Here is a 23,188-nt window from a genome sequence, read left to right as displayed (position 1 = left end):
CTGTCGCTCTCTTTCTCTCTGTATTTCTCTATCCTTCTCTCCTTTTTCTCTGCATTGACAGGCCACAGTATAGGCCCACTCTCTCTCACTCCTTCTCTCTTTCACCGTCCCTCTCACTATCCCACTCTCTCTCTCTCTCTCTCTCTCTCTCTGTTTCTGTGTCTCAATGTCACTCTCTCAGTCTTATCTCAAACAGAAATCTTTAACAATTATACAAGTTTCTGATGCTAAAAATGGAACAACCTCAAGACAATGTATTGCAGTAATATGTTTTTCCGTGCCAAAATTGGACACCATTTCCTGTGTTGAAGTTCAGAGGGGTGGGGCATCGTATCAAGTTCCAGCAGCACGCAACCAATCAAAGAGACACAATCAGATGTAATCATCCAATCCGAGGATATGAAAGGACAGTTGCTGATAGTGACGCCAGGAAGGAGGCCCAGGGAATTCTGGGTAGCAGATGGGACTGATATCTAATCCCTTGAGTGGCCATCTGGACCCCCCCCCAAAAAAATATTCTTGTTTCCCCCAGGGTCCTTCTCTCTATCCAGAAATCCCACCCCAAACCAAGGCTGTTTGTTTTGGACACATTCATGCCAGGTCTCCACCCAGCCGGGCTGGAACACAAGATGAAAACATCCAAAACAAACGTCCTCCACTACATCCACGGCCCCACTCGGTTTGAAGCCATCAGGTGTGACGAGGTCTCACCTCCTCCTGGGAAGCGTGGCGAGGGTCCGCCGGGTCCACGGACCAGTAGCAGTAGTCAAAGCCGAATTCCAGAAGCTTCTCTCTGCCGTCGCTGTGTCCGTCCAGGCGCACCTCCGGCTGCGGAGAGAGGCAGACACACAGAGACACGGCTCAAGCTCGAACAGGCGTGCATGCCCTGGGCATCGTGCATGCCCTGGGCTGCGTCAATGTGTTTCCAGGTCAACTTGAGAGCACATTGAAAAACAACAACCGTTGACCAAACTTAGGGACGTACGGTCAGAGTAGCAAAAGAAGGAGAAAGGAACCAAAGCATTCGATGGTAACAGGTGAGGGGGCTTGAACAGGTGTGTTTTTATCTTTATGCTATATCAGTCCAGATAACACGCACTAAGTTCCCCCATACCGGTTACTCGTCACAAGCAAGACAACAATACGACTGAGTCTCTGGTAACTAACTGGCTGTTTGCTCTGGGCTTGGGTAGGAGAGCCGTCGCCAGGGTATGCATGCCCGGGCATGGCTGTCACTGCAGACAACATGAGCTTTACGGCCACTGAACATCAGGCCCCAAACACGAGACACTGCTTTGCTCTGCAGTTACCTCAATCCACAATACAACAGCCTCTAAGGTCGCCCACCGGAACGTTCCCTCAATATGTCATTCTTATCATATAGCAGTTGGGTTTTATTGACTGTACATTTCAAACAGGCTATAGGGTAGATTACCTCTGTAGGCTCTATTATCTCATTGATATACATATCTGGACAGGAAACAATCCACCACACTTAGGTCTAGGACACATTCAGGCACACTAAGATCTAGGAAACATTCAGGCACACTAAGATCTAGGAAACATTCAGGCACACTAAGATCTAGGAAACATTCAGGCACACTAAGATCTAGGAAACATTCAGGCACACTAAGATCTAGGAAACATTCAGGCACACTAAGATCTAGGAAACATTCAGGCACACTAAGATCTAGGAAACATTCAGGCACACTAAGATCTAGGAAACATTCAGGCACACTAAGATCTAGGAAACATTCAGGCACACTTCGGTCTAGGAAACATTCAGGCACAGTAAGATCTAGGAAACATTCAGGCACACTTAGATCTAGGAAACATTCAGGCACACTAAGATCTAGGAAACATTCAGGCACACTAAGATCTAGGAAACATTCAGGCACACTAAGATCTAGGAAACATTCAGGCACACTAAGATCTAGGAAACATTCAGGCACACTAAGATCTAGGAAACATTCAGGCACACTAAGATCTAGGAAACATTCAGGCACACTAAGATCTAGGAAACATTCAGGCACACTAAGATCAAGGAAACATTCAGGCACACTAAGATCTAGGAAACATTCAGGCACACTTTGGTCTAGGAAACATTCAGGCACAGTAAGATCTAGGAAACATTCAGGCACACTTAGATCTAGGAAACATTCAGGCACACTAAGATCTAGGAAACATTCAAGCACACTAAGATCTAGGAAACATTCAGGCACACTAAGATCTAGGAAACATTCAGGCACACTAAGATCTAGGAAACATTCAGGCACACTAAGATCTAGGAAACATTCAGGCACACTAAGATCTAGGAAACATTCAGGCACACTAAGATCTAGGAAACATTCAGGCACACTAAGATCTAGGAAACATTCAGGCACACTAAGATCTAGGAAACATTCAGGCACACTAAGATCTAGGAAACATTCAGGCACACTAAGATCTAGGAAACATTCAGGCACACTAAGATCTAGGAAACATTCAGGCACACTAAGATCTAGGAAACATTCAGGCACACTTTGGTCTAGGAAACATTCAGGCACAGTAAGATCTAGGAAACATTCAGGCACACTTTGGTCTAGGAAACATTCAGGCACAGTAAGATCTAGGAAACATTCAGGCACACTAAGATCTAGGAAACATTCAGGCACACTTTGGTCTAGGAAACATTCAGGCACACTAAGATCTAGGAAACATTCAGGCACACTAAGATCTAGGAAACATTCAGGCACACTAAGATCTAGGAAACATTCAGGCACACTAAGATCTAGGAAACATTCAAGCACACTAAGATCTAGGAAACATTCAGGCACACTAAGATCTAGGAAACATTCAGGCACACTAAGGCTTAAATATCCTGTCCTCACAGTCAACTGACTGGAGTGCAAGGCTGTGTGTTCAGTACGACAGCTTTGTTGTCATTCTCCACAATGGATGGCTTAAAGCGAGAGCTCCAGTCCAGATGATGTGCTTAGATGTGGTGTGACTGTGGTCACAGTCGGAGAGTTCCACTTCCTCTCAAACTCCACCAGAAAAGGAAAAAAACGTTGAGTTGTCTATGACCATGACACACAGGAGGAATGACACAAGCTCGCTCACACTGTCCCCTGTAGAAATGTGTTCTCTGCATTTTTCCAGCTTGTTATCCTGCCTGAGGCCAGGTCTAAGTGCTCACCTCATGCCTGGCCATGGACACGGGCAGACCTGCGAGCGATCTGTACGTTGGAACAATCCCGCTCTTGTTTTTTGTTTGTTTTCCATCCTAATACCCTCTCTCTCAACTCTCCACTCCGCTTACTCCCTCCCTCCCTCCCTCCTCCTCCTCCGAACTGTCACACTTTTCTGAGATATGTTCCCGAGACCCTGAGGGTCACCAGAGTGGAGATGGTGCAGAGCCCCAAACACAGGACACCATCAGGAGCTGCTCTGCAAGTCTACACCACCTCCCACCCCTTCCCTGGCTCTCCTCCCCAAGTCTGAAACATGACTCTTACTCACTGGCGGTGACAGAAATCTCGTGAAGCTCATCAAACATCCTCTAATTCAAGTTCAAAGAGAGTTCATAAGAATCCTCTGAAGTTAACCAAACTAATTTAATTAAAGTTCAAAGTACACAGAAAGTCATAATGCAGGACTCCATAGCTGCAGTGCATTGTGGGTTAGTGTTCCTGGGAGGGAGAGGAAGGAGCTGATAACACAGCTCTGACATCATAGCTCTGACATCAAAGCTCTGACATCAAAGCTCTGACATCACAGCTCTGACATCAAACAAGTCAGCCATTCCACAGAACAGGTGTTTCAAGTACCCTTCTACATTGCTGTGAGCAACTAGATCTCAGTACATTCAGCCTCGTTATAGAGGGTTTTGTTATTGCATTTGTGTGCACGCGTGTGACTAGGAGGGTGTCTCTGTAGTGACGGGAGGGGGGGGGTATAATAAACAACAGAGGAATCAAGCAGGAAGTGGCCGGCCTCTACTTGTAAACATCCTGTGTGGCTGAGAGAGATGCCCCCTGAATACCCCCACCTTACACACACACACACACACACACAGTTGGCTCTGGGGCCAAACACTGGGAGAAGGGATTCAAGGGGCATTGCTCTTGAAACTGTACTTTTACAATAGAGTTTGCAATAGCATCCCTGTGTGGCAATACTCACCCTCACATTCTTGATCCTCACAAACTTCTCCTCCACCTGCACGGCTAGCTTCCCCCCATCCACGCTTTCCCTGTGAGACAGGAGAGAAGGAGGGAGAGAGAGAGAGGGGGAGAGAGAGAGAGAGACATGGAGGTTTACACATAACCACACAGTCAACGACTGGACAAGACGCCTCACAATCTGGAGTCGTGTTTTCAACTGTGACTATATTATGAGGCAGGCTATCTGATACTTATGTTTCATTGATCAGTAGTTGAGCATGTGAAGAAAAAAAAAATCTATCTCTAGAGTTGTGCAAAGGCAGCCAAGATGAGTTATTTATCAAATTAAAACAGCCAGAAACACAGACACGGGGCGAGCGAGAGGGGAAGAGAGAAAGAGACAGTCCACAGAGAATGACTCTGCTGAGGCAGCTTGTGCTCTTTCCAGAACAAAGAATGTGTGTGTGTGGGTGTGTATCTTCACGTTCACTGTATCTTACACTCAGTTAGCGTGCGTGTGCAAGGACAACGACAGCTGTGTGTGTTCTCCAGCTGCCGGTCCAGGCATATCTGATGCAACCAAGTGAAATCCCAGAATGCACTGCAGCATGGGGACAGCCGAGTTTAAATCCGAGGCAGTGCTCCCGTGGTCAGAGCTCTGCTGCAACTCTTGGTCAGTATAGAGGACAAGACCCACGACCAGGGACCTCAGCTATCTCCCCCCCCCCCTCCCTCCCTCACCACGTGGGAGTGATTTTGCCAGCCCCAGCAGCACCAGCCAGGGTCCCAGCCCAGCCCAATACCACAACCCACACACACATCCAAGATCAGGATCCCACCAGCAGGAGAGGGGGACTGGAAAGTGGCAGGGTGGACCGAGGGGGTGTGGGGAGGTGGAAAGACCCTGGAAACACTTTTTTTAGGGGGGGGGGGGGGGGGTAGGAAAACTGAAAATAGTCTACGGCTGTTTCTCAACCGCTGTGGCACGTTGGTAACACATGTAGCAGAGGCCTGGCCTTCTGGAAGCCTCTGTCACACAGAGCACGGCCTGAACGTCACGCAGAACACCATAGTCACACCTCCACAACCACCATTTCACACAACACGGGAGAGGTAAATAGCGTTCGAAAGATGCAACGGTGTCCTGCAGCAGGAGCATGCCTGCTACACACATTAGCAGCAAAGGACATTCAGGCTATTCAAATGCAACCAGGAAACCAAGCTTTTGCATGACAGTGAAGAGCAGTTTCAAAGCTCTTTCAAATGTCTTGTTATGCAAACTACAAGGACGGTAAGAGGGAAAGAAACTGTCTCAGTCTCAGGCTGTAAATATTAAACATATTAAAGGGATATAAAAATCAATTGAAAACAACAGTAAATCAGTTACATCTGATGTTATTCTCCCCAGACCCCCAAGATGAACATGCTGTAGTAATCTGGTCTAAAAGAGGGGGTGGGGCCTTAGGGGGCACCCTGCTACTCTCTGGCTACACCTCAAGACTGGGCTAGGTTTACTGCGCAATAAAACAACTATTTCCATGAGAGTTAGCAACACCAGCAGTAAAGGCTTACACATGTAGTGACTTCTGGCACAACGGCCTTTATACCGTAGGCATGTTAGAAACATTATATATTTTAACCTATATTTATTTGTGTATTTTAACCTATATTCCTAATATTTTGGACACTCGGATCTTTGGATATATCACTGAGCAATACAATGATCATTGGTTGACTGTAACAACTATGTTACTTTAATGTAATGATGTTGCCTATTGAGCATAGTCATTGAGATGTGTATTCATTGCTGCGCACAGCAGCGTCAAATAAAGCATCTTACAGAAGAAGACAATTGCTCAATCGGTCCTACCCTTACTGTAGCCTATGTCAAGCCTACCAGAAATCTGTGCTTTGTAAAGCGGGTGCACGTTAGTGAATGGGTGTTGATCCAAAAGGGTTATTGCCTGCATCTCGTTGTCAAAGCCAAACAATTCCCAAGCATGGCAACATGCTGCCAAATGCAGACGTACTCCAGTACCAGGAGACTATAACTGAATCGATCCTTTTTAAACGGACGGTTACTGTATTCAACCATTATCCATTCACACAAGATTCACGCTGCTATATTATAATAAAAACCTTACCTTGCGTTGAGAGGACGAACTCGAATCGCTACTTTCACGTTTGCCATGGTAGCTCCTACGACAGATAACTCGTAGACGCTAAAACATACAAGTTCTACATACACTAACGCGTGCTGACAACAGACTGTTTACATTCCCCCGGTAAAACGGGAAAATCTTTACCGGCCACCATTCAAGCCATCTTTTCTCGGTGAGATAGCCCGCTTCTGTCCCGAGTCTAACCAACAGTCAGCCAGTTGGGAGTTGTGAATGTGAAACTTCCTGCTATACTAGTCGGGAGTGCTTGACACTTGAGCGAGGCGGAGACGCGGGGTGGATTGTGGCATCTGAGATTGTTGACACACTTTCTTTCTAACATCAATTTTTTAAGTTATCTTTCAGAACCTCAAGTACATAGTAAGTACATTGTCTTGTAAAGATATCTTCTTATGGAAGTAAGCTATATGAAACGTTTTAGTAGTGGAAAGTATAGCCTAATAATATCAATGAAAAACTTATACGGAAAAATAGATATTTATATAACTTTATTTTTCATTATATGTCCAATTACAAATAGTACACATTAAAAGCAGCAGATGGAATATTATCTGGTTCAACATGAACTACATATTGACGCTCCCACGGCATCCATAACCAAACAGAATCACTAGTGACAGTCACAGGCATAGCTCTGGCAACGGAGTGTCGATACTAATACTTTTTTTATTAACAGAAATCCTATCCTATTATTTTTTATTTAATGTGATATTTTCGACATGGCACTTCGAGTTTGTATTAAGTAACGAGCCAGATGATTGAAGCATGCATGGAAGGCTGTTGACCTTGTTAACAGTTTCCACTCAGGAATGATCAATAATAAACCAGAGCCATGTTGACCCTTCAAACTCTCCCACCAGCCCTGAGAGTGAGAGGGGCCGTGGGACTGCAGAGAATGTCTCCAGGTCTATATGGCTTCTGAAACATTTAATGTCTGCCCCCCCCCCCCTCAAAATCCAACATTTCCAACAGGAACAAACTTCCTCCCCTTTGTCCATATCGCCCCCAGTGTGAGAACCACGAGGTCCAGTCTGAGGAGAGCGTCCCCCCAGCATCGGGGAGAAAGGGAGGGGGAGGCTCGTCTCTCTGGTCCTACCAGGTCAGAGCAGCATGACGATCAGGTCTGACCTCCTCACCTTCTCTAAACCCTGGGGGACCGCGGCCGCTCCACCTGCTGCCTTCAGAGCAACTGCTCCTGTTCGTTCTCATTTCAGCCCCCCCCTTCAAGCAGGTTCGAGGAGGCGAATCAGGCTAGACACTCAGGCTGGACCTCAGACCTACAGACAAGCACGGACGTCTCCGCCAGCAAGTCCCGACAACAACAAGCGGAGTCTGGACCGGCACCTGCGCGTACGGCACACGGCCGACGGCGACAGGTACGGTGACACCACCGAGATGGCGTGGGAAATCAGCGAGATTGCGATTGTCGCGGCGATTGGCGTCAGGCCTGTCAGTTGGCGCCCTCAAGTGGCTGTTGTGAGACCTGCGCGTGCTGCTCGCGCAGCGGTGAGGAAGAGAGCTGTTCACGCACCTTCTCCCTGAACTCCTGGAGAGGAGGAGGAGGGAGAGGAGGGCAAGAAAGAGAGAACAGGACACAGGAGGAGAGTATGGAAGACAGGACAGTAAGGAGAGAGAGAGGAAGAGAGCATTATAGAGGAGAAAAGCGAGAAAGAGAGGAGAGCAAGAAAGACAGCAGCAGAGCAGAAAAGAGAGGATGAGGAGGGACGAGAGAGGTTCCATGATCAGCAGTCGTATGTGTCTGTTCCATGCCAGTACAGCTGACTTCACGTCAGAGTTCCTTTTCACAGCTGCTGTGTCTAGCATAGGCAAAGGACTCTCACCACTGGCCAGGGTGACGTTGACAGTTTCCTCCAATGGGAAATCACTTCCTCCTCTCCCATCAGCCCCTTCTCCACCAGACAGGTGACCAGAAACAGGAAGTGGTTCCACTGCAGAGAGGGGTAGACACATGAAGCAAGCCATGCCCACCACGTGTATTGGGTCTTGCCTGGTGGTGTACATGCGGCGTTACCTGCATGTGCCCGGCGCTGAGGGTGGCAGAGAGGGCCAGCTCAGAGAACAGCAGGTGGAGCGGGGCGCAGGAGCAGCAGGCTTTCCTCCACAGCTCGCACACCTGCTCCAGAGCAGCCCGCTCTGCAGACCCTGGGTCAGAAGCACTCTGCTGGACAGAGTACAGGGGCAGGTCTCCACACACTGAAGGAATGCACACACACACACACACACACACACATTAAGACAGTGACGGCTACAAACTGTAGACAGATAGATTAACAGTCACACTGTCAGCTAGTGATGGAGCAAACCAAAAATCTCTCTAGGCTGGCTGTCTGTCTGTAGGCTGTCTGTCTCTAGGCTGGCTGTCTCTAGGCTGGCTGGCTGTCTCTAGGCTGGCTGGCTGTCTCTAGGCTGGCTGGCTGTCTCTAGGCTGGCTGGCTGTCTCTAGGCTGACTGGCTGTCTGTTTCTAGGCTGGCTGTCTGTTTCTAGGCTGGCTGGCTGTCTCTAGGCTGGCTGTCTATTTCTAGGCTGGCTGGCTGTCTCTAGGCTGGCTGGTTGTCTCTAGGCTGGCTGTCTGGCTGTCTGTAGGCTGGCTGTCTGTTTCTAGGCTGGCTGGCTGTCTCTAGGCTGGCTGTCTGGCTGTCTGTAGGCTAGCTGGCTGGCTGTCTGTAGGCTAGCTGGCTGGCTGTCTGTAGGCTGGCTGTCTGTAGGCTGGATGGCTGTCTCAAGGCTGGCTGTCTCTAGGCTGGTTGTCACTACGCTGGCTGTCTCTAGGCTGGTTGTCTGTAGGTTGGCTGTCTGTAGGCTGGCTGTCTGTAGGCTGGCTGTCTCTAGGCTGGCTGTCTCTAGGCTGGCTGTCACTAGGCTGTCTGTCTCTAGGCTGGCTGTCTCTAGGCTGGCTGTCTCTACGCTGGCTGTCTCTAGGCTGGCTGTCTCTACGCTGTCTGTCTCTAGACTGGTTGTCTCAAGGCTGGTTGTCTCTAGGCTGGTTGTCTCTAGGCTGGTTGTCTCTAGGCTGGCTGTCTCTAGGCTGGATGACTGTCTCTACGCTGTCTGTCTCTAGGCTGGTTGTCTCTATGCTGGCTGTCTCTACGCTGTCTGTCTCTAGGCTGGTTGTCTCTAGGCTGGCTGTCTCTAGACTGGCTGTTTCTAGGCTGGTTGTCTCTAGGCTGGCTGTCTCTAGGCTGGCTGTCTCTAGGTTGGATGACTGTCTCTACGCTGGCTGTCTCTAGGTTGTCTGTCTCTAGGCTGTCTGTCTCTAGACTGTCTGTCTCTAGGCTGGCTGTCTCTAGGCTGGCTGTCTCTAGGCTGGCTGTCTCTAGGCTGGCTGTCTCTAGGCTGGCTGTCTCTACGCTGTCTGTCTCTAGACTGGTTGTCTCAAGGCTGGTTGTCTCTAGGCTGGTTGTCTCTAGGCTGGTTGTCTCTAGGCTGGCTGTCTCTAGGCTGGATGACTGTCTCTACGCTGTCTGTCTCTAGGCTGGTTGTCTCTATGCTGGCTGTCTCTACGCTGTCTGTCTCTAGGCTGGTTGTCTCTAGGCTGGCTGTCTCTAGACTGGCTGTTTCTAGGCTGGTTGTCTCTAGGCTGGCTGTCTCTAGGCTGGCTGTCTCTAGGCTGGTTGTCTCTAGGCTGGCTGTCTCTAGGCTGGCTGTCTCTAGACTGGCTGTTTCTAGGCTGGTTGTCTCTAGGCTGGCTGTCTCTAGGCTGGCTGTCTCTAGGCTGGTTGTCTCTAGGCTGGCTGTCTCTAGGCTGGCTGTCTCTAGACTGGCTGTTTCTAGGCTGGTTGTCTCTAGGCTGGTTGTCACTATGCTGGCTGTCTCTAGGCTGGCTGTCTCTAGGCTGGCTGTCTCTAGGCTGGTTGTCTCTATGCTGGCTGTCTATAGGCTGGTTGTCTCTATGCTGGCTGTCTCTAGGCTGGCTGTCTCTAGGCTGGTTGTCACTATGCTGGCTGTCTCTAGGCTGGCTGTCTTACCCAGTTTGCAGGCTAGCAGGACAGTGCAGCGCAGCAGCATCTGCTCAGGCACTGGGGACAGGTACTGGAGAGAGGGGAGGGGGGGGGTAGAGTGAGACAGGAACAGAAAGAGGGAAGATGATGGGTAAAGAGTGGACAGGTTCAGTAACAATACAATTCATAATAAGAGCACAATTGTGAGTGTGTACCTTCCGGCAGGTCAGTGTGTCTGCTACTCTCTCCAGCAGGGCTGTCAGCAGAGCACCGGTCAGCTGTTCCTCCTCACACCTGGGTCCCACAGCGATACTGAGGACCTCCTACACACACACACACACACACACACACACACACACACACACACACACACTTGTTGACATCCCTGACATCTCTTTTTTTACAGGCAAGTCTTGAAACTCTGCTGTTCTTATTTTTCGAGGTCTCTTGACAAAATATGGATTTTTCTCATCTCAACAAATCTAACTTGGATATCGGTTCAACAAATTCATGAAAATATTTCTGGCAACAATGTAGGTTTTACACCCTGTCGTGGCCTCTCTCCTACCTTGATCTCCACCAGGACGTCAGAGGGAAGGGGGGCGGCGTGGGGGCACTCTGGCGGGCAGGAGGCCTCCGCCTGGCCCCCCTGTCTGGCCCTGGACGGGGTGGTGGAGGGGGGCTGCTCCGGGGCCTCCCTCCTGGCCCCGGGGGGCGGAGGGCTGGGCAGGCTCTTCATCACAGCATCCATCCTGCTCTTCCACTCCCTCTTGATCAGGGCTGGGGGCAACATGGAGCCATGCGTTCACCACACGCCTCGTCATAAAGCATCCCTGTTATCCCTCTTCCACCAAGGCAGGCTGAGGGAACGTTCAGAGCCGCTGCCTAATATCTAGTTCTAGCCCCAAATACTAGGTTTTCAAGTTGACCACAAATACACTGCCTTCCGGCCGGCAAAACAGGTTCCAGAGTGGAACCGACTCTCAGCTGGTCTAGAACCGTTCCGCTACGGCAGGGGCTTACGCCGGCTTTACTTCAGCAAAGAACTTGCATTGTTTGTGATTCGACTTTGCATGGATATCAATTTTAAACAAGGGTTCATGGCGGAAATACTCAATAAACCAGAGGGAGCTTTGAGAAGCAAGCCTGCATTTCAACCAAGCCAGCGGGAGAGTCCGCCACTGTTGTGGTTGAAGTTAGCGTTGCTGGGATAGTGCAGACTTCTACAGGTGTATTCAGTGACATAACATCGTGGCTCTCTGGCCCGTGGAAAAGCTAACCGCTTCTTGGAAGGATTGCAAGTTGAACCGCTGCTAGCAACAGCCCAGAACCAGCAATAGGTTCCAGGTTGGTGAAAAGGAGGTATGAATGATATCTCTCTGTCTGCCTCTCCTCTCCAGCACTCATATCTCCAGGGAGAGTGTCTCCTCTCTATGCCCCCTCTCTACTCCAGCACCTACCTGTGATGTTGGAGGAGAGCCAGCTGGTGGCCTTCTCTGTGGCCAGATGTTTGGTGATGTTCTCAGACGTGGTGAGCACCTGGGGAGGAGAGAGAGACAGAGAGAGACAGACAGAGAGACAGAGACAGAGAGACAGACAGACAGAGACAGACAGACAGACAGACAGAGACAGAACCGAGGGTCAGACAGGTTGTGATGTAGGAGCAGGAGACAGGCCCGAGGGTCAGACAGGTTGTGGTGTAGGAGCAGGAGACAGGCCCGAGGGTCAGACAGGTTGTGGTGTAGGAGCAGGAGACAGGCCCGAGGGTCAGACAGGTTGTGGTGTAGGAGCAGGAGACAGGCCCGAGGGTCAGACAGGTTGTGGTGTAGGAGCAGGAGACAGGCCCGAGGGTCAGACAGGTTGTGGTGTAGGAGCAGGTGACAGTTTGGAGACTCACAGCAGAAGAGGTCTCCTCAGGAAGAAGAACTCTGATAGCCTCAGGACTCTTCACACTGCAAAACCTGAACACACACACAAGACTTGAATCAACCAATCCAACAACCACTGGAGAGGAAGATGACCTGACAAATTGAATAATCATTTAAAGCTCTCATTTCTGTTATAAGGTTGGATGTAGTGCAAGGAAAAGCTATACCACACAGAGTTTTTACATTTAATATATTTTTTTGTACTATACAACTTCCTACGCATATATATATATTTTTCTTTCTATTTTATTATAATTGGCAACATTTAAGGTATGCTTTATATGATTTGTGTTTCATTCCTGTTACGAATCGGTTTCTTTGACTATTTAAATAATGAATGATGAATGAATAATCTTGCATTTCAAGTTGCTGGTTCTCCTCGGGTGAGACACTGAGTAAGTGACGCTGATATGACAATGAATAATAATGTTCATAAACATACTTTCAAACTAGGACCAAAGTGAGGCCTCTGTCACCATTTCAGTAGGTCACCATAACCTCCGGGGGTGAGTTGTGTATACTTTCGTTGTATACAGACATTCACTGCCATCATATCAAAAAATTCTCCAGTCCACAGCAGCATCACTTCCTGTACAGCAGTGGTTCCCCCTCTCCTGCATGTTTTAGATGTTTCCCTGCTCCAACACACCTGATTCAAATGAATGGTCGTTAACAGGCTTCTGCAGAGCTGGATAACGACCATTCATTTGAATCAGGTGGGTTGGAGCAGGGCTGGGGGTCTCTGAGGACCAGGGAACCACTGCTGTACAGTGACAGCAGTGCAGAGCAACACCCCCCCCCCCCCACACCTAGCTCCAGTAGCTACCTGGCTGCTCTCTCCAGTGCCTGCATGCCTGCGTCACACAGATGGGCACAGATGGAGTCGTTGAGTTTAGCAGCGCTGGCGTCTGGAGAGGCCAGGCCTTCTCTTAGCATGTTCTCTCCTCTCTGGACCAGCTCACACACCAGCGTGGCCCTGCAACACACACACACACACACACACAAACCACACACATGTTAAACCATACACACACACACACACACAAATTAAAGCACATGCATTCAAACTAAACACAAACAGGTGTAAAGACAAAGAAACACATAAAACACACACACACACACCCGTGCATGTCTAAAAACACGAGGGCAATAATGCATCCTAGCTTGTCCAGTAAAAAAATTAAATAAAAAGGTTATGTAGCGTAAACACACACATCCACACGCTGCCACACAGCTTGGGGACTGACTTGATGTGCTTGACACAGTTGGAGCCCACCCGCTCAGACACAAACTCCACTGTGCGCCGCAGGGACGGAGGCTGGTTGTGGAAGAAGGCTTGTTCAAGGTCCACCTGCACACACAGGAAAGCAGTCACACAGGGAACCAGTCATGCAGGGAACCAGTCACACAGGGAACCAGTCACGCAGGGAACCAGTCACACAGGGAACCAGTCACGCAGGGAACCAGTCACACAGGGAACCAGTCACACAGGGAACCAGTCACGCAGGAAACCAGTCACACAGGAAACCAGTCACACAGGGAATCAGTCACACAGGAAAGCAGTCAAACAGGAAACCAGTCTCACAGGGAATCAGTCACGCAGGGAATCAGTCACACAGGGAACCAGTCACACAGGGAATCAGTCACACAGGAAACCAGTCAAACAGGAAACCAGTCACACAGGGAATCAGTCACACAGGGAATCAGTCACACAAAAAACAGTAACAAAGGGAAACAGTCACACAGCCATCAGTTAAGGTTTCTAACCTAATATCCGGACCAAGGCTGCCCAAACCCTGGAGAGCTAACCTCCACTGTCTCTTCTCTACACCAGTACTACGCCAGTACTACACCAGTAGTAACACACAGGACTAAACTATCAAGGAGCACTAGTTTAGTGTTGGTATGGAAACCTGCGGCAGCTCTAAACAGTCCATCCAGTCCCAGTATGGTTCCCAGTCTGTCCCTCCAGCCAGCCTACCTGTAGCTTCTGCTGGGAGCGCGGGGGGGCGGGGCTACCCCTCGGCTCGGCAGAGGTGGGCGTGATCTTACGGATCAGACCGCCACTCCTGGATGAGCTGCCCGCCACGAACGCGGCCAGGAGCTTCCGGAACTCGCCTGAGGGAGGGAGGCGGGGCTAAACGTCACGCATCATCAGGGAGGGAACAGCAGAGGTGTGGATCTTCCATTAAGGAGAGACCACCGGGGGTTCACCACCTTCGGAATGCATGTGCTCCCACATTGATGCTGTTTACTCACCCAGGAAAGGACAGCAGGTGTAGAGAAGCTGTTGGTCCACTAGGGGGAGACAATCCTGGGGAGAAATGAAGAGATACACACACTGTTAAAGTCTTGAAAGTGTTTCACATGAGATACTCTATGAACAGAGAGTTGGGGAAAACAGGAAGTTGGGTATGGAGAGGAAGTAAACAGGAAACAGGAAGTTGACTCACAAGTCCTGGAACACTGGTGTTGCTCTCCTCCAGCTGAGCCTCCTCAGTAAAGTCACTCGAGAAGAACAACTCTTCAGGGATCACTGGGATCTGAGAGAGAGAGGCATAGGGAGGTCAAAAGAAAGTGAGAGAGACAGAGAGAGAAAGAGAGGAAGTGATAGAGAGGGAGAGAGACAGAGACAGTCGTGACTTAATTAAAAGGAGCATATTATTTATTTACAATGTGCAACCAGTTACTGTGTCACCTGGAAGAGCCAGCCCATTACAGCCACCATGAGAAGCTGGTTGTGGTAGCACATCTCCCCAGCCCGGACCAGCGCCATTCTCCTGAGGACAAACACACTGTCAACTGCTTTCACTTTCAGCAAACGTGACATGTGTATAAATATGTATATGGGCATAAAAAGACCCAACAACTAACACATGAGACTGAACGAGAGAGAGAGAGAGAGAGAGAGAGAGAGAGACAGAGAGAGAGAGACAGAGAGAGACACAGAGAGAGAGACTCACAGAGACACACACAGAGAGAGAGAAAGAAAGAGAGAGAGAGAGAGAGAGAGAGAGAGGTCTTACTATGCTACTGTTATATTGTACTGCCATTTTATTATTGCTATACTCGTATATACTATGATACATATGTGAAAATGTCCTTTCAATATGGACTGCTTTGGCAATACTGCTCAACCCGAACTGTCATGCCAATAAAGCATTCTGAACTGAACTGACAGAGAGAGAGAGAAAGTGAGAGTCAGAGAGAGAGAGAGAGAGAAAGCGAGAGTCAGAGAGAGAAAGCGAGAGTGAGAGAGAGAAAGCGAGAGTCAGAGAGAGAAAGCGAGAGTCAGAGAGAGAAAGCGAGAGTCAGAGAGAGAAAGCGAGAGTCAGAGAGAGAAAGCGAGAGTCAGAGAGAGAAAGCGAGAGTCAGAGAGAGAAAGCGAGAGTCAGAGAGAGAAAGCGAGAGTGAGAGAGAGAGAGAGAGAGAGAGAGAGAGAGAGAGAGAGAGAGAGAGAGAGAGAGAGAGGAGAAAGGAGGGAGATTAAATTGTGTATTCTGGAACATTCCATTCCTTTCTGGGGAAAAGATTGTTTGAAGTCTGTTGCCCAGTGGTGCTTGTGTATGATGTTCTTTAGGTTTATCTAATCATCTCAGACTGAACTGTCTCTCTGTGTCTCAATACTATGGTCAGGTTAGAAAATCCATGACCCTGTTATCTAAAGATCCTCTAGAGAAGTTACCATGAGAACCATGGAACTACAGCCTGTGCCCCTTTGATACATTTACATGTATGCATGTAGTGACTTCCAAGAGAGAGCTTTACAAAAGAGCATAGGTCACTGATCATAACAACGAGGTAGTCCCATGATACAGCATTGTTTCCCATCCAATCATGTTCTCTGACCACACAATCCACACACAGTAGGTATTGTACACGGAGGGCTACACTTGAACAGAAACGTGATACGAGAGCCTGTATTGTGTTGACCAACCCAGGATATTTTGAGTGAGGGAGGGGGGGGGGGGGGGGCTGGGGATCACTACTCTCTCTAGCTTACTCTCGCCCCTAAATCACTCGCTCACAGACAAACTAAGCTAACCCCTTATTTTCCCATCCTCTGTTCCTATCCATCTCCCTGTGCCCCCTCCCCCCCCCCACCAAAGGTCTCGCTCCCCTCCCTTCCCCCTGGCCAGAGAGAGAGAGAAAGTGGGGGAGGAGGAGCAGAAGAGCGCCAGGGCCCACCTGTAGAGCAGCCGCAGCAGGCCCAGCGTGGTGCGGTAGCAGGGCAGATAGGGGGCGCTGTGGTCCAGCATGGACAGGAACTCCACCAGCCAGGGCACGGTCAGCACGGTGCGTCCCCTCTTCACGCTGCTGCGCAGCACCGCACACACGTCAAGCACTGGAGCACTCTGGGGGGGGGGCGAGGACACACACACAGGACGTGGTGTGTTAACGCTCAGCAGAGTGGAGGTTTAAAGAAGACATTCTTCACGCGTCTGAGGTAAAGCTCCTAATCGAGATCAAAAAACGGCGGTCTCACTCCATCCTACACACCCCTGACCCTACAGCTTTGCACACAACTCTCAACCCTGTGGTCTATGACTGCATGAAGAGGGGAGGGAGGGGAGAGAGAGAGGAGGGAGGGAAGCAGGGCCGGGGAGGGAGAGGAGGGAGGGGGGTCCAGCCTGCCTTGCTGCGCACGGCCACGGCCGCCTCCAGGGCCTCCCTGGGCGGGCTCTCCGACGCCTGGTAGGACAGGAAGGACAGGAAGCCCAGGAACTTGGCCAGGAGACGGGCCAGGAGCAGCACCGAAGAGAACCTCTGCTTCTCATCCTGCAGGGGGAGGAGAGGGGGATGGATGGAGGGAGGGATGGATGGAGAGAGAAATGTAAGTGACCGTGACAGTGTGTGTGTGTGTGTGTATTGTAACAGTTGAAGTAGATGCCATGCCAAGTGTAGCCCACTTGTAGCGTAGGATCACTACCTGCTGCTCCATGTCGCCCTCCCCCCCTCCCTCCCCCCCTCCCCCTCCGCTGGGGGGGCCGGGGGCCAGGATGGACACCTGGTCCAGCTGCAGCAGCTGCTGACACAGGCTGTCCTTCAGGTGCTGGTTCAGCTGGCAGCTGCAACACACACACACACACACAATCACATACACAGGTTACACAGACACCCAGATCACACACAAACCACTCAATACCCACCAGACCCAACAGAGACACTGCACAATACACACACACACAAACAGTCCATACAGGACACACACACTCTCAGTAGCCTGAACAGGTCAACTGTAGACGACCCTCGGGGCTGACACAACGTGGCCCCTAATCATCAGAGCATCCTCCATACAGCCAGTAAGAACAGTAAGGTGGTTCTCCTGTAGTCTGACCAGCTGGCTGTCTGCAGGAAGTCCCTGAAGAACTCCTCGTGTCCAGGGAAGGATGGCGGGGGACAGGGTCCCAGGATGCCCTGCGGCTGGATGAGGCGCTCCTGCAGGCGTTTGAGCCGGCCCAGGCCCTCTGCTCCCAGCATGCCCAGCAGGTCGGGGTCGGGTGCGTCGCCGGGAGACCCCGAGGCACACGGACCTTTACACATCTGGGGGGGGGGGGGGGGGGGCGGGGGCAAGATCCTCAGACAGTGTGTGGGCGCGAGTCTGTGAGTTTGTGCGGGCGTGTGTGTATGTGTTTCTACATAAGTGTGTGTTTATGGGCGTGTGTTTATGTGAGTGTGTGTGTGTGTGTCCACCTCACCTGCACCAGCTGTTTCAGGAAGAGGCGGGCAAAGTGGGCGTGGTTTCCGGCTGCAGTCAGCTGACTCACCATTCCTCTGATTGGACAAAGCACAACCCAAAGACACACACGTCATCGCACCCGTCACAGTAACGCAGCAAACCCCACAAACCGCCGTGTCTTATTACTGCACACTCGGTAAAAAAAACACACACTGCAACACCACCATGTCTATACAAAGCAAGCGCAGGACAGAGATGTCGCGTCACGCGTTGTGTTCCTCCCTCCATCTTGAGGGTCGATCGTGGGATCTCGTGTCCCGATCATCTCTCACAATCACCGCTCGAGCCAGCCACGTCTCCCAGCTTGCCCTTTGTTGGCACATGGATTGTTTCCTTGGGTTCGAGTCGAACCAGAGGAGCTGGGTTCCTGCGGTGCTCACCTGACGCGGCTGCCCAGAGCAGGATCAAAGGCCCAGCCCGGCTCCTTGTGGAAGTCCTCCCACTCCCTCAGCAGCTCATAGAAGATGTCCCTGATGACCCGGAGACACACGGAACACCGTTACCTCAGGGCCCCCGCGCTCACCGCCGCTTCACACATTGGCTGTCTATGTGGTGACCTTCTAGCCTAGTGGTGACTCCCAGTAGCTTAGCAGTGACCCCCACTAGCCTAGCGGTGACCCCCACTAGCCTAGCGGTGACCCCCACTAGCCTAGCGGTGACCCCCACTAGCCTAGCGGTGACCCCCACTAGCCTAGCGGTGACCCCCACTTGCCTAGCAGTGACCCCCAGTAGCTTAGCGGTGACCCCCACTAGCCTAGCGGTGACCCCCACTTGCCTAGCAGTGACCCCCAGTAGCTTAGCGGTGACCCCCACTAGCCTAGCGGTGACCCCCACTTGCCTAGCAGTGACCCCCAGTAGCTTAGCGATGACCCCACTAGCCTAGCGGTGACCCCCAGTAGCTTGGTGGTGACCCCGAGTCTCGACCGCCCAGTCCTCTACCTCTGCTTCTTGAAAATGTGGAAGGCCTTGTCACTGCTGAAGTTGGACCTGTTGTCGGTGGCAGGCTGGAAGGGGACCGAGTGGATGAAGGGAGAGACCGTGGGAGAGACCTGGAGGACAGAGACAGGATCTTACACCAAAACACCAAATACTTCCTGTCCACACTGCCATGATCAGAACTTAGCCACTAGTACACTTTCTGTCCACACTGCCATGATCAGTACCTAGCCACTAGTACACTTCCTGTCCACACTGCCATGATCAGTACCTAGCCACTAGTACACTTCCTGTCCACACTGCCATGATCAGTATCTAACCACTAGTACACTTCCTGTCCACGCTGCCATGATCAGTATCTAACCACTAGTACACTTCCTGTCCACGCTGCCATGATCAGTATCTAACCACAGGTACACTTGTGTCTGTACAACTGATCAGTATAGTTTGGCAGCACTGTAAGTATCTAACTGCCGGGTACTTGTACTGTGTGCTACCTTGGCCGTGCTGCTGTCCTGGGCCAGCGCGAGGCGGTCCCTCAGGGCTGGAGAGAAGCAGGCCAGCCTCTCATTCTCAGCCAGCAGGCGCAGGGTGACCCTGTCCAGGTGGGCGAGCAGGCTGGCGGGAACAGGACAGATTAGACACGCGCACTCCCTCGTGCCGGCTCTCAGATCGGACCACAGGAATGTTTGAAGCGGTGGCAAGCCGACACAAGCAGCGGGAGACTCACTCAGACAGATTCTCCAGGACCCTCACGGAGAAGAACACACAGTTGTGGACCCTCCTGAGGTAACCTCTCTCCAACACATCTGGAAGAGTGGAACAAACAGGACAGGCGTTTCATTGAGGCCCCACCGTGGAACCCTCTGGAAGCTTGTTAGACATTCTTATGTTCTCCACCTGGTCTAAACACATATATACCCACACGCTCCTTCTTCATCTGGCCTTCATAACACACACACACGCGCTGACAAACTCCTCCTCTTCCTCACCTGGCTTCAGCACACACACGCTGGGCTCCTCCTCCTCTTCCTCGGGGGCGACAGGCGTTCTGGACGTCAGCAGCTGCAGCAGGAAAAACAGCTCCACAAATACGTTGGGCACCAGGTTTTCTGAGGGGGAGGAGCAGAAGTGTTGTTTTTTTCCTGGTCCATAAACACCTCAAGTTTAAACTCCTTACTTTGACACGACTACGCTAAAGTTGAAAACGTTTATCGGGAGCTTCAATTCCATCGCCCCCTCATGGTGGCTTACCGCAAATGCAGGTGCAATACAGCTCAGCGAGCAAGCCCAGCTCAAAGGCCAGGGTGACTTTGGAGGGCTCTGGGCATGCAGCCTGGGTGTCTGGGGTCACTTTGGCCTCTGTCCTCAGTCCGGTCTTGGTGGGGGTGCATGGGTCCAGGGTGGGGGGCAGGGTGGAGGTACAGGGGTCTGGGGTGGGGGGCAGGGTGGAGGGCAGGGGGCAGGTCTGTTGGGCTCGTTTACACCTAAAATGAAGCAGAGTATGAGAGGGGATACCAGACTCTTCGTTTCTACAGAACAGCCTGCTCTGATTTAAGTGTCCTGATCAGGAGGAGCGTCGTTAAGGAGTCATTTAATCTGGATACTCGTTGATGAGGAAGAGGGAAAAGTCGTTAAGGAGAGTCATTTAATCTGGATACTCGTTGATGAGGAAGAGGGAAGAGTCGTTAAGGAGAGTCATTTAATCTGGATACTCCCTGATGAGGAAAAGGGAAGAGTCGTTCAGTCTTGGGAGAACCGATTCTGGATCAGCAGTCCTTGCTCAGCGACGGTAGATAACTACAGGTCCCGGCAACCCGATCAACAACAATAATCCTGGGCAATATCTAATAATCCCACCTAACAATATAAATGCTCCAACAAAACTACAATCCTCCTCAACAAAAACAGCAGTCATAACAACCCTACTTCTCTCTCTTCAGCATCTCTCTCTCCTCCTGCAGGCTGAGGGGGCTGCCCAGGGCGGGGGCCCCTGCGGCAGGCTCGGAGGCCGCGGTGGGGCTGGGGGCCTTGCTGAACGGGGTGGAGGTGAAACAGCTCTTGGGTCTGGAGTGAGGCCGCTCCACGCTGACGGGGGTGGGCTTGATTCTCCGAGACGGCTTCGACGGCCTTGTGGTGAGGGGAGTGCAGGGACATGATCATACAGTACATCAGAGGAAACGCGCACCTATATGACGTAGGAATGTCAGATGGTCAGGGGGTCAGATGGGTGAGCGGTTAGGGAATCGGGCTATTAATCAGAAGGTTGCTGGTTCGATTCCAAGCTGTGCCAAATGACTTTGTGTCCTTGGACAAGGCACTTCGCCCTACTTGCCTCGGGGGGAATGTCCCTGTACTTACTGTAAGTCGCTCTGGATAAGAGCGACTGCTAAATGAAAATATGAATTCAAAGAGTATAATACTTCATGTCATGTCATACGGTACCTATAATACTAACCCAAATAAGTGAATCATAACGTTAATTAAATTGAATGTACGAGAGGAACACAGTGGAAGTAAATACAGCATTGACTCTGGGTGAAGTAAAAACAGGATGGGGCCTGTTTTATGACAGTCTGAGTGTGTTTTTGTCGACGTTTAACAAATGGGCGTATGAGAGAGAGAGAGAGAGAGAGATAGAGAGCGGGGAAGACAGAGAGAGAAAGAGACAGAGAGACAGAGAGACAGAGAGAGAGAGAGAGAGAGAGAGAGAGAGAGAGAGAGAGAGAGAGAGAGAGCAGAGGACTCACGGTGGAGATGTGCGTGAGACCCCCACAGGCGGAAAGTCTTCCAAGCTGTTGAAGTTCAGCGGTTCAACAGTGGGCGGAGACACCTGCTCGCTCGCCCTACTGGCCCCTCCTCCCCTGCTCCTCCGCCCACCACCCTCCCATCTCCCCCCTTCCTCCGCCGGGTAGCCGCGCCCGCCTCCGTGCCTTCCCTGCGGCCCTCCTCCCATCCCAGGGGTCCTCCTGCGGCCTCGCTGGAGGTTTGGGCTGGGCTGGAGCTCCGGGGATGATGCCATAAAATCCCCCAGGCTGACCCCGCGCTGGGCTGGGCGGCGCTCGGATGGGGAGGGCCTGGAAGCCGGGCTCCATGTGGAGCTGAAGGAAGGGGTGCTGAGGGCACTGAAGGCACTCTGGTTCAGGGACCCAGACAGGCTAGTACCATCCCACTCCGCCCCTCCCTGAGGAGAGATGGAGGGGGCCGGGAGGAAGAGCTGGACACGGCTGGCACTCCGGGAACCAGAACCAGCCCCTGCAGAAAACAATGACATTTCTTCAACCATGGATATTTAACATATTGTCACGACGGGATCATTAGAATATGGTTCGGAGCTACATTTTGACTACATTCAAGAGAGTTGTCTCTTCATAAAGCTACCTGTTGACCTTCCACGCTCGCTGGGGGGGTCTTGAGGCAGTCGGGATCGGGGGCGGCTGGGGGTTTTAGCGGGCGTGGCCGGACCGTGGGTGAGTGCATGGCTGCTCTGCTCCCTCAGGAAGTTCAACAGGAAAGGTACGAACTCCTGTCTGTCAGCTGTCACCTGAAGCTCGCTCGATGACAACCTGTCACTCTGATCAAGTACATGGATGCATTTGATTATTTTTTACATACGGACTAGCGAGCTTGCTGCCTGAAGGGGTTAACTCAAGATTTTGGGCATACCAATATGTGATTTTAATGTGAATGTACCATGACAAGCGTTTTGATCAGACAATTTGGTTAGCAAGACAACGTAAGTGTTAACAGCAGTGAGTTAAGCCTTATAAGAGACTACAATAGCTATAGGTAGCACTAAAAGCTAGTATTTTTTGCTACAGTGCTACAGCCTTTGAGAATCTCTGTAGTTGTAGCTCTGTACATGATTTAGGAATTGGCAGGAGGCGAAACAGGCTAGGATGGCTACATGGGCAGATAGATAGCATATGGAAGCATGAGGCTAGTTAGCTAGTGGCAGCTAGCTACCTAAAAGTTTTGTTTACATTCTTACTATGCCATGACACTTTAAATGTAAAGCCCCAAACAGCCCATATGTTACCCATCATGGAGTGCATCTCAGCTTTGCACATTTTCCTCTTACCGTGGCATCTTTCAGCCACTCTACGGCCTTTCTTGTCTCTACTTTCTGCAGAAGCAACGATTCCAAAAGAGCCGCCATTCCGGAGTGAGCAAGCGCTCCTCGGCTTCGGTGGTGTGAGCGGACCAGATCGGAAGCAGGCGCACACATGTCAAGAGACGCAGTGCATTTGGGTTAGCAAAAAAACACAAGTGTGTGTGTAGTCAAGATCCTCTTGACCA

The 23,188-nt window shown here is 50.9% G+C and overlaps 2 protein-coding genes across 2 annotated transcripts in view; both read right to left on the bottom strand.

Annotated features, from left to right (window-relative positions):
- Positions 1-6,524, bottom strand: part of stard9 (StAR-related lipid transfer (START) domain containing 9) — a 40,582-nt gene extending 34,058 nt beyond the window's left edge. Inside the window, exons 1-3 of the mRNA XM_084684096.1 lie at positions 6,290-6,524; positions 4,165-4,234; positions 712-828 (exon numbers count right to left, since the gene is read on the bottom strand). Coding sequence (XP_084540222.1) covers positions 712-828; positions 4,165-4,234; positions 6,290-6,336 — 234 coding nt within the window. The 5' untranslated portion in view covers positions 6,337-6,524. The remainder of the gene's footprint in view (positions 1-711; positions 829-4,164; positions 4,235-6,289) is intronic.
- A 272-nt stretch (positions 6,525-6,796) lies between these two features.
- Positions 6,797-23,074, bottom strand: cdan1 (codanin 1). Its single transcript, XM_084684075.1, has 29 exons — positions 22,971-23,074; positions 22,271-22,463; positions 21,640-22,144; positions 20,819-21,019; positions 20,144-20,376; positions 19,882-20,001; positions 19,620-19,698; positions 19,387-19,507; positions 18,893-19,002; positions 18,334-18,423; positions 17,913-17,988; positions 17,552-17,757; positions 17,144-17,282; positions 16,849-16,992; positions 16,402-16,568; positions 14,912-14,993; positions 14,667-14,756; positions 14,473-14,527; positions 14,195-14,331; positions 13,461-13,564; positions 13,040-13,189; positions 12,183-12,246; positions 11,746-11,824; positions 10,854-11,065; positions 10,501-10,608; positions 10,313-10,376; positions 8,358-8,539; positions 8,167-8,274; positions 6,797-7,871 (listed from the first exon to the last, which is right to left on the bottom strand). The coding sequence occupies exons 1-29, from the start codon at positions 23,046-23,048 to the stop codon at positions 7,776-7,778; spliced, it is 3,993 nt and encodes a 1,330-aa protein (XP_084540201.1). The 5' UTR covers positions 23,049-23,074; the 3' UTR covers positions 6,797-7,775.
- Positions 23,075-23,188: the final 114 nt, after the last annotated feature.

This window comes from Hypomesus nipponensis, chromosome 3 (assembly GCF_054491055.1).
Source record: "Hypomesus nipponensis isolate SF chromosome 3, ASM5449105v1, whole genome shotgun sequence".
NCBI lineage: Eukaryota > Metazoa > Chordata > Actinopteri > Osmeriformes > Osmeridae > Hypomesus > Hypomesus nipponensis.
The sequence above is the reverse complement of the archived record's forward strand: the minus strand, read 5'-3'. Positions and strand labels throughout refer to the sequence as shown.